At 38.4% G+C, this 12,347-nt stretch overlaps 1 protein-coding gene across 30 annotated transcripts in view; it reads left to right on the top strand.

Annotated features, from left to right (window-relative positions):
• The window catches only part of Mbnl1 (muscleblind like splicing regulator 1), a 164,163-nt gene that overhangs the window by 42,059 nt on the left and 109,757 nt on the right, over window positions 1–12,347 (top strand). For 21 of the 30 annotated variants that reach the window (XM_029475650.2, XM_029475649.2, XM_029475663.2 and 18 more), the window contains exon 2: window positions 8,779–9,820. The exons of 6 other annotated variants lie outside the window; for them this stretch is intronic. In XM_029475650.2, the coding sequence (XP_029331510.1) occupies window positions 9,647–9,820 (174 nt within the window). In that variant the 5' untranslated portion in view covers window positions 8,779–9,646. Of the gene's footprint in view, window positions 1–7,471; window positions 8,535–8,778; window positions 9,821–12,347 lie in introns of those variants that run through there. 3 more of the 30 variants (XM_029475664.2, XM_085835861.1, XM_029475648.2) reach the window with 2 other exon arrangements.

Genomic DNA, 12,347 nt, shown 5'->3' with positions numbered 1-12,347 from the left:
CACCACTCACAAAAGAAGGGGCACTGAGTGAAGGAATTTATAGCTCTTAACACGTAATTATGTTGGCCTGTTTCATTTGACATAAATCCTTATAACACATATAATAATATTAATTCAGATTTTATCTATTTATATTAGAATAACAACATTTGTTGCTATTGAGCTTCTTGGATCTAGGCAGATTGTTAATTTAGTTGAAGCCAGCCTCTATTTACAGTACATTGAAGCACCACAGTGAGAGTGAGTTACTGACTGGTGAGTCTTTGTTTTCTGACATTTCTTACTGAAAGCAGTCGTATGTGAGCTTATGACTTAAAAAAGCTCAATTTGTATATTAATCTAATATATTAATATATGGAATAACTAATATATGAAATCTAGATTGTTATTAAGATCAAATCTATTTATCAGAAGAAATATTTTTAGGATTGAAATGATGAATTTTGCAGCAGCCATGTGGCTTGTTTTTATGATTTTGGAACATGAAATATTTTGGTGAAAAATACTTCATTGATTTTTATGGAAAGAAGAAAATATTTGTGTGTGGTATTTCCTTATGAGAACAGTACTAATTCATTTCTTAGAATATTTCCAAATAGTATATACAGATAATATATACAAATAAATTACACAAATGATTATACAGTATATGCTTTTATATGTCATGCTTTCATTGATTATATTCTAATACAAATACATTTTAATTATAAACAATGTTTTTATATTTTTTTCATAATAATAACTGAGCAACATATATAGGGTAATTTTCAATAGACATAGTCCAGAAACTTTTTTCTAACCTAGCTTACCATGCTAGAATTTAAAACCAATGTATGAAATTGAAGAGCTGGCTGTTGAAAATCACAGTGTTGGCACCCAAATCTAGTTGATAGTAGTGAGACCAATTGTTACCATTTCAGAGATCTCATAAAATACAGGGCAGAGTAAGACTGGTGCTTACAGAGATAAAATTACATTTTGGGTAGGTTTTAAACTATATATGCCGTTTCTTCACATGTCATTTTATAATTTATGCCACTTGAGTCTGCTAAAATGAAATATGCATATTTAATTATGTACATTGTAGGGCTAGTCAAAGGGAAGCCAGAGCATCTTAGTGAAGAGTCTCAACCACAGACATCACTGAAGTACTAAGAACCCTGGAAGTCTTACTCTTCCAGTTCTCCTGGTGATCGATTCCATGCTTTCGAATTGTGAAGTGACATCATTGCCACTCATCTGTAGCAACTTTTACAACCTTTACATAGAACTATCACCGACTTCATAAAGGAGCTTGGCGATACTATTCACAAAAAGAGAAGTTGAATATTAAATTTTACATTTGCTGCTAGATACTATGTTGAATAAACAATTTCTCCTTTGAGCAGGCCTCAGAGATACTCAGCAGAGTATCACTGGGGCCTAACAGCACCACCACCAGGCTTCCAGGCTTGATTAGCAGTTTGGACAGGCTCATTTCACAAGGATGAACTCTGGCTTTTTCAGTGTGCTTTGTTTTTGTTTGTTTGTTTGTTTGTTTTTTGTTGTTTTTTTTTTCCTGAAAATTCCAGGGAGGTGATTTTCCTGATTTCTCGTGGAAGACTTAATAGCGTTAACTTTATTGTTGCCTGTGTTCTGGTTTCTATTTATCACTTTGAAATAGTAAATGTTACAGGCAGATCAGATATGGTACGCGAAGCTAGCAAGATAATGTCTATCTAATACATGGGTAAAGGGCTGGGGTTTCCTCAGGAAGAACAGTAAAATAGCATGCAGTTCTCTCTCCTATCTTCTTGGATAACAGAGGGAACTGCTCCAGTGCTGGCTAAGTGTCATAGGAAACTGCAAAGGAATTATACTTTATATTAAAGCAAATCTTTTCACTTCACAATCAGGGAGGCATTTAAATGGGGCTCTATTGCCTCCTATTCTCTTGCCAGTGGGTATTGCTTTCACTTAATTATAAAGATGAAATCACCAGTGTTTCAGGCTGTGGAACTGGAGCCCATACAATGTAACTTGTTGGATTCACTTTGAGACTAGTATCTGTGTGTGCTTATCTGCATCTGCATCTGTATCTATCATCCATGTCTGGCTGCCTCTATCTCTGTCTATCGCTATCTTCTCTGTGTTCCTTATTCATATGTTTATCTATCTACTATCTGCCTACCACCTATGTACAGTCTGAAAGCAGAGATTATTTGTTTCCTTTGGTCCAGTGGAGTTTCAATACTGATTATAGAGAAAAATAGCCTGTGCTCATGGGATTTCTATGCCAAGACAGAAACAGTCAATGAGATAAATGTCTCTATTTCTCTACTTCTTCTTTCCGTTATTTATTCTGGTTGATATATGATGTGATATCATGTACTTCTCTTACAAAAAGTTCGTACTGCTCTGAGGAGGGGAAAAGGTTGACCACTTTTGATAAAGGTGAACCAATGGACTGTTTAGCTACAAAGCTAGTGACTAGTATATGAAGTACAGCCATCATTATGATAACTATCTTCTCTTGATGTTAATACTTTAAAACTTATTTTCTTATAGAAATAAATTCAACATCTACTTTTTTAATATAACTTTTACTTTTTTACAGTCTAGTCATTCCTCCATCCTGGTCCTCTCTCCCACAGTTCCTCATCCCATTCCTTCTCCCCCCTGTCTTTAAGAGGATGTCCCCACCACCCTCACCTCCTGCCAGGCCTCCCCACTACCTGGGACCTCAAGTTTCTGGTGGGTTAGGCACATCTCCCACTGAGGTCAGACCAGGCAGTCCTCTGCTCTCTCTATATGTCAGGCCGGGGGTGGGGTGGGGGGCTCAGGCCAGCTGGTGAACCCACTTTTAAATCATTGCATGCATTTAAAAATGTATTTTGTTTAAAATTTTCTAATTTGAATTCAGTTCTGTCATTCTACTCTTTAACAATGGTGTATTAAGTAACCTGTACTCCTTCATTATCTGTCCTGCTGCAGCTATTTGACTGTTTAGGGAACCTGTGAACAAATCAGTATTTTAAAAGATTGTATTGACAAACCTCAGGTTCTTTGTGTGGGTTAGTAAGCACAGACTTTTCTTGGCATCAGCTTTTCTGTAATGTGTTAGACCAGGAGACCACATTGGCAGTCTCTGCTATCCAAGAGGATGTGTGATTGTAGGTTATCCTTTTTTTTTTTTAATACTTTTTATTACGTATTTTCCTCAATTACATTTCCAATGCTATCCCAAAAGTCCCTCATACCCTCCTCCTCCCCACTCCCCTACCCACCCATTCCCACTTTTTGGCCCTGACGTTCCCCTGTACTGAGGCATATAAAGTGTGCAAGTCCAACGGGCCTCTCTTTCCAGTGATGGCCGACTAGGCCATCTTTTGATACATATGCAGTTAGAGTCAAGAGCTCCGGGGTACTGGTTAGTTCATAATGTTGTTGCACCTACAGTGTTGCAGATCTCTGGCTTCAGTCATTTGCATGTCACCATGAATTTATTGCCAACACATTAGCTTGGTCTTATTCTTCTAATTTTTTTAAATTAAAGATTGATAACTGTGTAAGTCATCACATGACATATTACAGGCTGTACAAGCTGGAGTCAGCACTCTGGGCGCCTATTATGCATCTCCATGCCGTGTCCAGGTACACCCTGACAAGTACTGAGTTCAGCAGCTCTGCTCTAAGAAGAGCGACCCTTCTGAAGGGTATCAACCTTTCATACCACAGCCTATCACAAAGCACAGTTGTGACTTTAAGCTGGGACAGTCTGGCTGCAGAGCCCTGCAGAAACACTTAGTATTATTTTCAACCTGAAATCTGTTAATATTTGGGTTAAGTGCTGAGAAAATTATTGTGTGAGGAATCAGTCTTGTTGATATTGGCAACCAAAAAAAAAATGCTTTGGACAAGGCCCTCCTTTTTGTTACCTCCAAACTTACACAGTGAAATAAATTCATATTTTCTATTTAGACTAAAACTATTTTAATAAGTCAAAATTGTAATGAGACCCCACATTTTAATTCCTCAATACATAACTTATCTTAATATCAAAGTATCAGAAAAACATCTGTCAGATGTCTTATTGATTACCTTGGGATATAATTGGAGTTACTTACTTAAGTTTGTCTTATAGCTTAAAGGGCTAGTAAATGGGGTAGCCTAAGACATTAAGGTCCTTCCTAAAGGCTGTTTAGTTCACTGAAAGAGAATTCTGCCTCATACCTGGCAGGCACATGTTTCCCTTGTCCTGCACACTGTGTGAGGCTTAAAGTGATGCACACCCTCCCTAGTCAGTGTCCAGTGCCTTCAGCTTACTAAAACAGAAGCAAGGGACAACTCTTAATGCTTCCTTGTGATTTTCTTTCCCTTTGTCATTTTCAATGCTTTTTTCCTTGTTTTTCTTTTCTCTCTTTTTTTTTTTGTAATTTTTACTGTCTTGATTATTTCATGTTGTTTCCTTTTTACTTTTTTATATCTTTTCATAGAATGTACACATGATTTGTGACATAACTTTAGTTGAAATTGGTTGTTGTGGCAGAATTTATTTGGCTTATAGGGCATGCCATATAATTCAAGGAAATGCAGTGGTTGGAAATTGATCAGCGAGTCACAGAGAATTTGTCCTATAAATATCAGAAAGTTTGAATCTTGTTCAAAATTCTTTAAATTTTCCAAACAAGCATTTGGTTGTTAAGGTAACTTTATCTGTTTATAGTATATTGAAATAGAGTCAGAAACATCACAGAGGCAATTTACCTGTTATTAAACATCTTAGAAGTAGATTAATTTCACATGATAATTATTTTTTTAAAAAAACGTAGTTCCAGAGAAAAATGTTGTCAAAAATTCTTATAATTTGCATATCACTCATACATCAGTTTTCTTTTCTGTTCCTCCCCTCCCCTCCCCTCCCCTCCCCTCCCCTCCCCTCCCCTCTCCTCTCCTCTCCTCTCTTCTTCTCTTCTCTTTTTTTTCTTTGTTCCCCCTTGTCTTCCTCGTCCTCCTTGTCCTCCTCCTCCTCCTTCTCCTCTGTCTCCTTCTTTATGATACAGTTTTCATTATATAGCTCAAACTGGCTTGGAATTCACTTTGTAGCTTAACCTGGCCTCAAACTCTTGGAAGTCTTCTTACTTTAGTCCCCTAAGTCTGAGGGCGCATACACTGTTAAATATTGTCTCAGATTCTCTCTGCTTTTAGGGACAGACACTGTTACTAGTCAAAGTTACATTCTGAGAATTCAATGTTGCTCCAAATCCTTTGCAATATTACCTCAAGCAGAGCAATTTCATGAAATTAATTACCAAATGTGTATAGATTGATGTCCATTCTCCCTATTCACTCTCTTACCTGCCTAATCATAAATATGCTGATTATCATCTCTGCCTATGTTCTAGTGATCAATTTACAGACATGTTTATAATTTTTAGTTGTAACTTTTGAATAATATCTCTTATATGGATTGAAAATAAAATAGACAAAACTATGAGCTATAGGCAAAATTTTAATTAATATATGCTTCATACATCTGTTTTTTATCAATATGAATTAAATCACACATATATTAAACATATAATAATATCTGTTATGTTTTAAGATCTAGGGTTTAGGAGAAATTGATAATATACCTTGCTGTCAGGGAGATGGTAATTTTAGGCAGAAGAACCTAAAGTGAAAACATATTTATGGGATGGAACTGTGGTGGGTTTTTGTTGTTGTTGTTGTTGTTGTTGTTGTTGTTGCTCATGGTTGGTCCAGCTTTACAGAGAAGATGGTATCTGAATAGCAATTAAAAACAAGAATGGATTTGCCAGGTTGCATGGCTGCAGGGTATTCAGCCAGATTGAGTGATAGTGTCTATGTAGTATGCTCATGGGGTTCCAGTAGTCTGTTTCTGGCAGAATCCATGATAGTTCATCTCTGTAAACATAGGGATATGGGATCAGAAGCTAAAGAATGGTGTGTGTTGATTCATACATGGAGAAATCCCGAAGTGTCACTGAGGTTAAAATATCTTAGCATTTGGCTCTAAAGGAGGGTTGTCAACTTTTGTTAAGCAGCAAAATGACTAGTGTGATAGTTGCATTGACATGGATTAAGAAGTGAATGACACATAAGACAATAGAAAAGCAACATGTATAGATGCGCTTGTAGACTTTGGGGAAGACACACATCAGGCAGGGAGCAGGATTGTGCACAGATACACAGCCAGGCAAGAGTTTAGTCCTTTTTACAGTGGCCTCTTCAACACTTGTGAGGACTGAGAACCAACTGCTGTTTGATAGAGAATGGGTGCCTCTAGGTCTATAAAAGGAAAGGGGTCTTGAGAAGGAACCATTCAAGGTGGAAGCTTGCAGAAGTTTCCTGCTGGGGAGAACTGCCACAGAAGTTACAGACAGACAAGCAGGAAGTCCAGGGAAAATGCCTACCCAAGGGTGACATTTGAACAAAGGAATAAATGTGATACATGAGACCACTAACTAGTGAGAGTGAGAGAATCGTGGAAGAGGAGAGAAATGAGGTAGAGAAGACTTGGAGGATGCTGTGTAAGAGAGGGAACCATTTAATGCTTGCCTAGAGACTGCTGGGCAAAGGAGGGCTTGCATGACCCTGGGATTTGTAGTATGTATTTGATTCCAGTCACACGTGATTACATGGGTACATGGATGTACGTGTGTATGTTACTTTTGTGTCCTCAGGTAATCTGAGTCCTGCTGTAGTAAACAATCATTTATACACCTGTGCTTTTGGGACAGCTATTTCATGTTTTTTGTTTGTTTGTTTATCACTCTTCTCAGGCTACTGAGATGATGAATGTTGTTTCTGCCCCTGGAAACATGGTTTAGTGGCTCCAGTGTGTAAGGAAATAAACACACAGGACAGGGATTGTGATGTGGAGGCAATGCAGAAATGGTGATATTAGTGTGTAAGTGAACAGAGATGTGTCATCTTCTCTGGCTCTTCGTGTGGTACGTGGTAGCTGATGAAAACAGTATGGACTGAAGAGGTGGTGACCACATGAGCTCTGTTCAAGCCATAAAGGCACAAAACTTTGTGAATGCTGAGTAAAGGCTCACGAGAGTGGATAGAGAACTGGACAGAACTGGAAAGAACTGTTCTCACTTTGACAGCGCTTGCCTTAGAACCTGATGACTTTTGCAAACAACCTTCCTGAACACTGTGGTTAGTTGCTTCTGAAGTCCATGTCATAAGTTGCAGTTTGCCATATCATGCTTTCTAAATATAAATACCTTTGCTAAATAGCTTATTTTTTTCTAAACAGTATTATGAATACTAATATTAGTCTTAAAGGTTAAATTCTACTAGATATTTATGCTTTTAGCATAGGTAGATGTCTTCATATCCTGTATTCTAATTTCCAAAATTATAAATCGGCCATTTACAATCAAGTCCTTTTTTTAAAAAGAGAGAGAGAGAGAGAGAGAGAGAGAGAGAAAGAGAGCGAGAGAAAGACTGATCGCTGTGTGTTGGTGGTGGTTTGTACAAGTTAGAAGCCTTACTTTCCTCACAGCGTTCAAAAGGAAAACAAACCAAAAACATACATGCTTTTATTTTTTGTAACCAGTTAATTTTTTTGAGAATTTTTTTTCTCTTGATTGAAAGAGAAAGTGAGCTATTTAGCAGTGAAACTGCCCTGTTCTAAAGAGTGGGCTCCTGAGTTAAGAGAAGGCAGCTGCCTCAGCCCCTACCCTCCAGCATAGTGTGGGACTGAGCCCCTGAAGTGCATCAGACTGCCCAAATCAAATTGCTCACTTAATAATTAATGTTCCTGCAATGGAATCGCTTTCTCTCTGGAGGTTGGCTTTCAGATTTACCAGACATCTGACAACACTGCACCCCTTATTCTCGACACAAGACCTCAGCTTCTGCTTTAAAAAACATCTGAATAAAGGATGCTTTTGTTCATCCCTCGCCTGCCTGTGATATAGTGATAAAGTGTCTGATGGCTGAATGGAATAGTTTTACAGTATGAGTGCTGCTTTCAGCAGAGGGGCAGGGCTTGGGCTTTAGGAGGAAGTGAATTGGATAGGTCAGGAGAATGTACCATTTGTAAACACCCCTTTCCTTTTTTATTCACGTGTCAGGACAGCAACGGCAGGCTGCTGAGTGTCCACCCCTGCACAGAACCAGAGGGAAAGCAGCTCGGACTTGAGCTGTAGTTTTTAAACATTGCTCTTGATTACTCGGGAGTGATTGTCAAGTCCTTGGACTTGCGTTAGAAGCTGTTTGGAAACTAACATGGTTTAGTCCACTAACTGCATGTTGGGTAAATTCAAAACCCACATGCTCGTCCTCTTGCAGTGGAATAAGTCACATCTGATGGACATTTTCTGTGCTTATAGCATAGTAATGAACGTCTGACAGGCGCGACCTTTCATAAGACAACCCACACTATTGGCTTTCTGCCCAGAATATTGCTGCAACACTATCTGTGATTGGTTATCTCTCTATCATGCATTGCTTCACAAGGGGAAACGGCCCCCTTTTTAATAAATCTACGATGGCTGGCTGCAATATGCCTCACTGTAAGTATTTTGTGTGTGTGTGTATGTGTGTGTGTGTGTGTTGTGAGAGTGAGAGAGAGAGAGAAGGAGAGAGAGAGAGAGAGAGAGAGAGAGAGAGAGAGAGAGAGAGAGAGAGAGAGAGAGAGAGAGAAACATGAAGCTGACTTTGAGTTGCTTAGCCTGTTATCACATGGCAAGGTTGTGCTGCTATAGGACATCAGTGAATGCTACTTAGTAAATCTTAACCTATCTCTTTTCTCTACAGGTTGGTACTGAGAAGTGCCTTTCCTGACGTCTCTGCTGCTTGGAACCGCTTCTAGAGCAGCCTCTGCTTTTGCCTTGCTTGCTGCCAGCTAGACTGACGACAGCACATCCGCCCTCCACCTCTAGCCCAGACACCCCATTTCTACTTCTAATCAGGAGAAAAGCTCTGAGTATCTGCCATTGCCCTAGGCTGCTTTAGTTTAGAAGAAAAGTTTGCTGAAAAAGTAAGATACCTTCTGCCAGGAAATCAAGGAGGAAAAAAAAAATCATTTTCTCGATTTTGCTCTAAACTGCTGCATCTGTCTATGCCAAACTAATCAATACCGATTGCACCACCAAACTCCATCGCAAATCAGCTGTGAGGAGATTCCCTGTCAGACAACTTTGCTGAAAGCAGCTTGGAAATTCGGTGTCAAAGGGTCTGCCACGTTTTCATGCTTGCATTTTGGGCTCCAAATTGGCACTGGGAAGGGGTTACTGAGCACAAGGCTGATTCCAGGCCCTCCTCTAAACACCCATCTACTTACAGTCCTGGTATTTCTCTCAAAACCAAAACCTCTTTGAATTAACAGTTTCATGCTGTGAATTTCTAGCGGAGGTCTTTCCCTTGATATTGAAGTCACACTTTTCCATGTGCCGTTAAATCGGGGACGGGGGAAGCAGCCTTTCGGACATTTTCCCAGTTATCTCACACTTCTGAGTTTTATCAGTTCCTATTTTGTTTAGTTTTTGTCTTTTGTTTTGGTTGCTGATTTTTTTCTTTTTTTCTTTTTTCTTTTCTTTTTTCTTTTTTTTTTTTTCCTTTTATTTTTGAGAGGGGTTGGGTTTGTTGGTTTCATTGAACATTTAACTACCTGTAAAATATAAACATGGCTGTTAGTGTCACACCAATTCGGGACACAAAATGGCTAACACTGGAAGTATGTAGAGAGTTTCAAAGGGGGACTTGCTCACGACCAGACACGGAATGTAAATTTGCACATCCTTCGAAAAGCTGCCAAGTTGAAAATGGACGAGTAATCGCCTGCTTTGATTCACTGAAAGTGAGTAAATGTTACCTCCTTTTAAGGATATGCAATGATTGATTAAGGGGTATGGGTACATGGTACTCTAAATTTGGAATTATGGGTTGTTTTGTTAACACTTTAGTTACTCAGCATGTTCTGGCTCCTGAGGTTGGCCTGGGGCTCTCAACTAGATCTCATAGAATCAAGCACAGCCAAACTTTGTTATAAATAACTTTGTCAGGCCTTTAACTCTGAACTCCATGCCTCCCCTCCCTTTCTTTTCTTTTCTTTTTTTCCCCTAAAGCAGAATTGTTAGATGTTGATGTAGTTGTGACTTAGTGATAGCAAGTCAGAGTCTTTTTTCAGCAATGGTAAATGTTTACATTCAAGACTTTCATATATAATAAGGCCAAGATTGAATGAATATATGTAGTATTTATTTGTTGGTAAACTTTGTCAAGCTGTTATAAATGAATGGCAAATTCTGTGTCAGCTGATCATAGGTAACATTTTTACTCTATTTTTTTTTTTAATGAGATGATTTTAATGGCTAAAGCCATGTCCTTTTTGGGAAAACATGACTAGAAGTGAGAGTTTTGTTTCGTTTGCTCTAGTATCTTATCCAAAGTATATACTATATTAGATGTGGACTTTGTAAATAGGCACAAACTCCTGTGTCCTGTTGTTCATTGGGCTTTTCATATTGAGGCAATACAGATATTCATTTTCTGTGAGATTCTTGCCAGTTGTTACTTATAGTGTTCTGTCAGAAATGTTAAAGTTAGCCTTGTGTGTGTGATAAGAAGAAATGGTTTATTTATGTTAGAATTTTTGACATTCAAAAAACTGTCATTGGACTTGTAAGCCCTGTATCAGGTTTCAAGTGGATCTTGTAAAGATAGCACACATGTCTTTGTTTTGATACAAGGTCAAGGCTAGAAATGTGTTCTGGGGTGCCTTCAACCTGCTTGATTTAATCAGATTAATTTTGAATACTAAATGCCTACAGCTAATTCTTTGACTCTTCCAAGATGGGTCACCATCATATGGAATTCTGTGAAGAAGTCTCAGAGACCCAGCATGTATGTTTAAAACCAAACCATATAGGAATCCAAGTGCTTTCTTACATCACGTCAGGGTGAGTTAGAAGTTAACCGTTTCAGCTATTGGAAGTTAGTTCACTTTGTGATGCTCGCTCTGGTAAAGTTTTTGCCAAATGTTTACGATTTGATTTTCAGAACAGGATATGGGGAGGTATGTGTTAGTAACCACAGACCTCTGTAAGGATGGCATGCTATATAGGCAGAGTCCTAGTTGAGAGGAATAAGGGGAAATTACTACTTTCTCTCAGCTTGGCCTTAAGGGATGCCTTTATTATATAAAGGTGTTGATACCTTTGTGAACATTAATCCTGAATTAATGCTCACTAATTCAGGTGTAATGAGAGAAGGATCCGTAACAGGAGGAACAAAGGACTAATTGCTTTTGTCGGGAAACAGCTGTGTCCATAAGTAACTCCTTTTTGACCCAATTCCTAGTAAATCCAGTTTTTAATCCTATAGATAATTGGTGGTAAACTCCTAGCTCGGAAATGAAGGACATTAAATTTGGCAGTGACATTGAATGGCTTTACAGAAGACCTGCCGGCACAGGGTTTGGAAACATTGTGAAACATTAGTATTCAGTTGCTATTTTTCCAGCTCCAAATATTTTTTTAGTTACCGTTCACTTGTGGTCAGAGAACAGTTCCCCTTTGAGGAAAGCAATCGTCCTCTGCTTATAGACACCCAGTGTCCCTAACAAGATTCAACCCCCACATAAAGGACTTTAAAACAAACAAACAAAGAAAACCACAAGAAAAAAAACCCAACAACAAATGAATTATGCTAAGTTTTAAAAATTATTTGTGAAATGAATTTACTATACCAGCAAATCACAGTAAATTTCATCCTTTTGTTTTTTTCTAAGAAAAGCTGGAATTTTTAGTTTCAATATTTGGCAAAACATTTGTGTGTGTGTGTAGAGGAAAAATTCAACACAAATTTATTTGCGATAGCACTTCATACCCAGACAATACCTCCTTAGATGTTAGTGAAATAACTGTTAAGAATCAGTCAGCAGAGTTTCTATGTGCAGTTAAGTATTTGTTGGACTTCTGCCTTTTAGGTAGTCCTATGGTGTTCAGTTTTGTGGTTAAAATAGATCCAGTACACATTTTAAAGCACTTAGAGTATCTGCCCGACGACTCATGCTTGAAGTTTGGGAGCATTCTGAGACTTGCCAGCTAGCAACCAACAGATCATCTCCATTGTTTCAGTAAATAAAAGGAATTTTAAAAACTTATGATATCCTGACTTCTTCAATGAAATGTGCTTTCTGCATTACTTTTTATTTCTGCTCCAGCCTCTTTTGAGTTCTTGAGCCGTGAGATGGAAGTAGCTTGTGTAAGCTACTATTTTTAGAAAGTTAGGAAAGCAAACCAAATACTGTCAGAGAGGACCCTGTGAAATGGCTGTGCCCTTCAGCCATGCTGGTTCAGGCTCTGGCTACGCTCCCAGGTGAC

The sequence above is a fragment of the Mus caroli genome, unplaced genomic scaffold, assembly GCF_978045245.1.
Source record: "Mus caroli unplaced genomic scaffold, Mus_caroli_1 scaffold_3, whole genome shotgun sequence".
Lineage (NCBI taxonomy): Eukaryota > Metazoa > Chordata > Mammalia > Rodentia > Muridae > Mus > Mus caroli.
The sequence above is the reverse complement of the archived record's forward strand: the minus strand, read 5'-3'. Positions and strand labels throughout refer to the sequence as shown.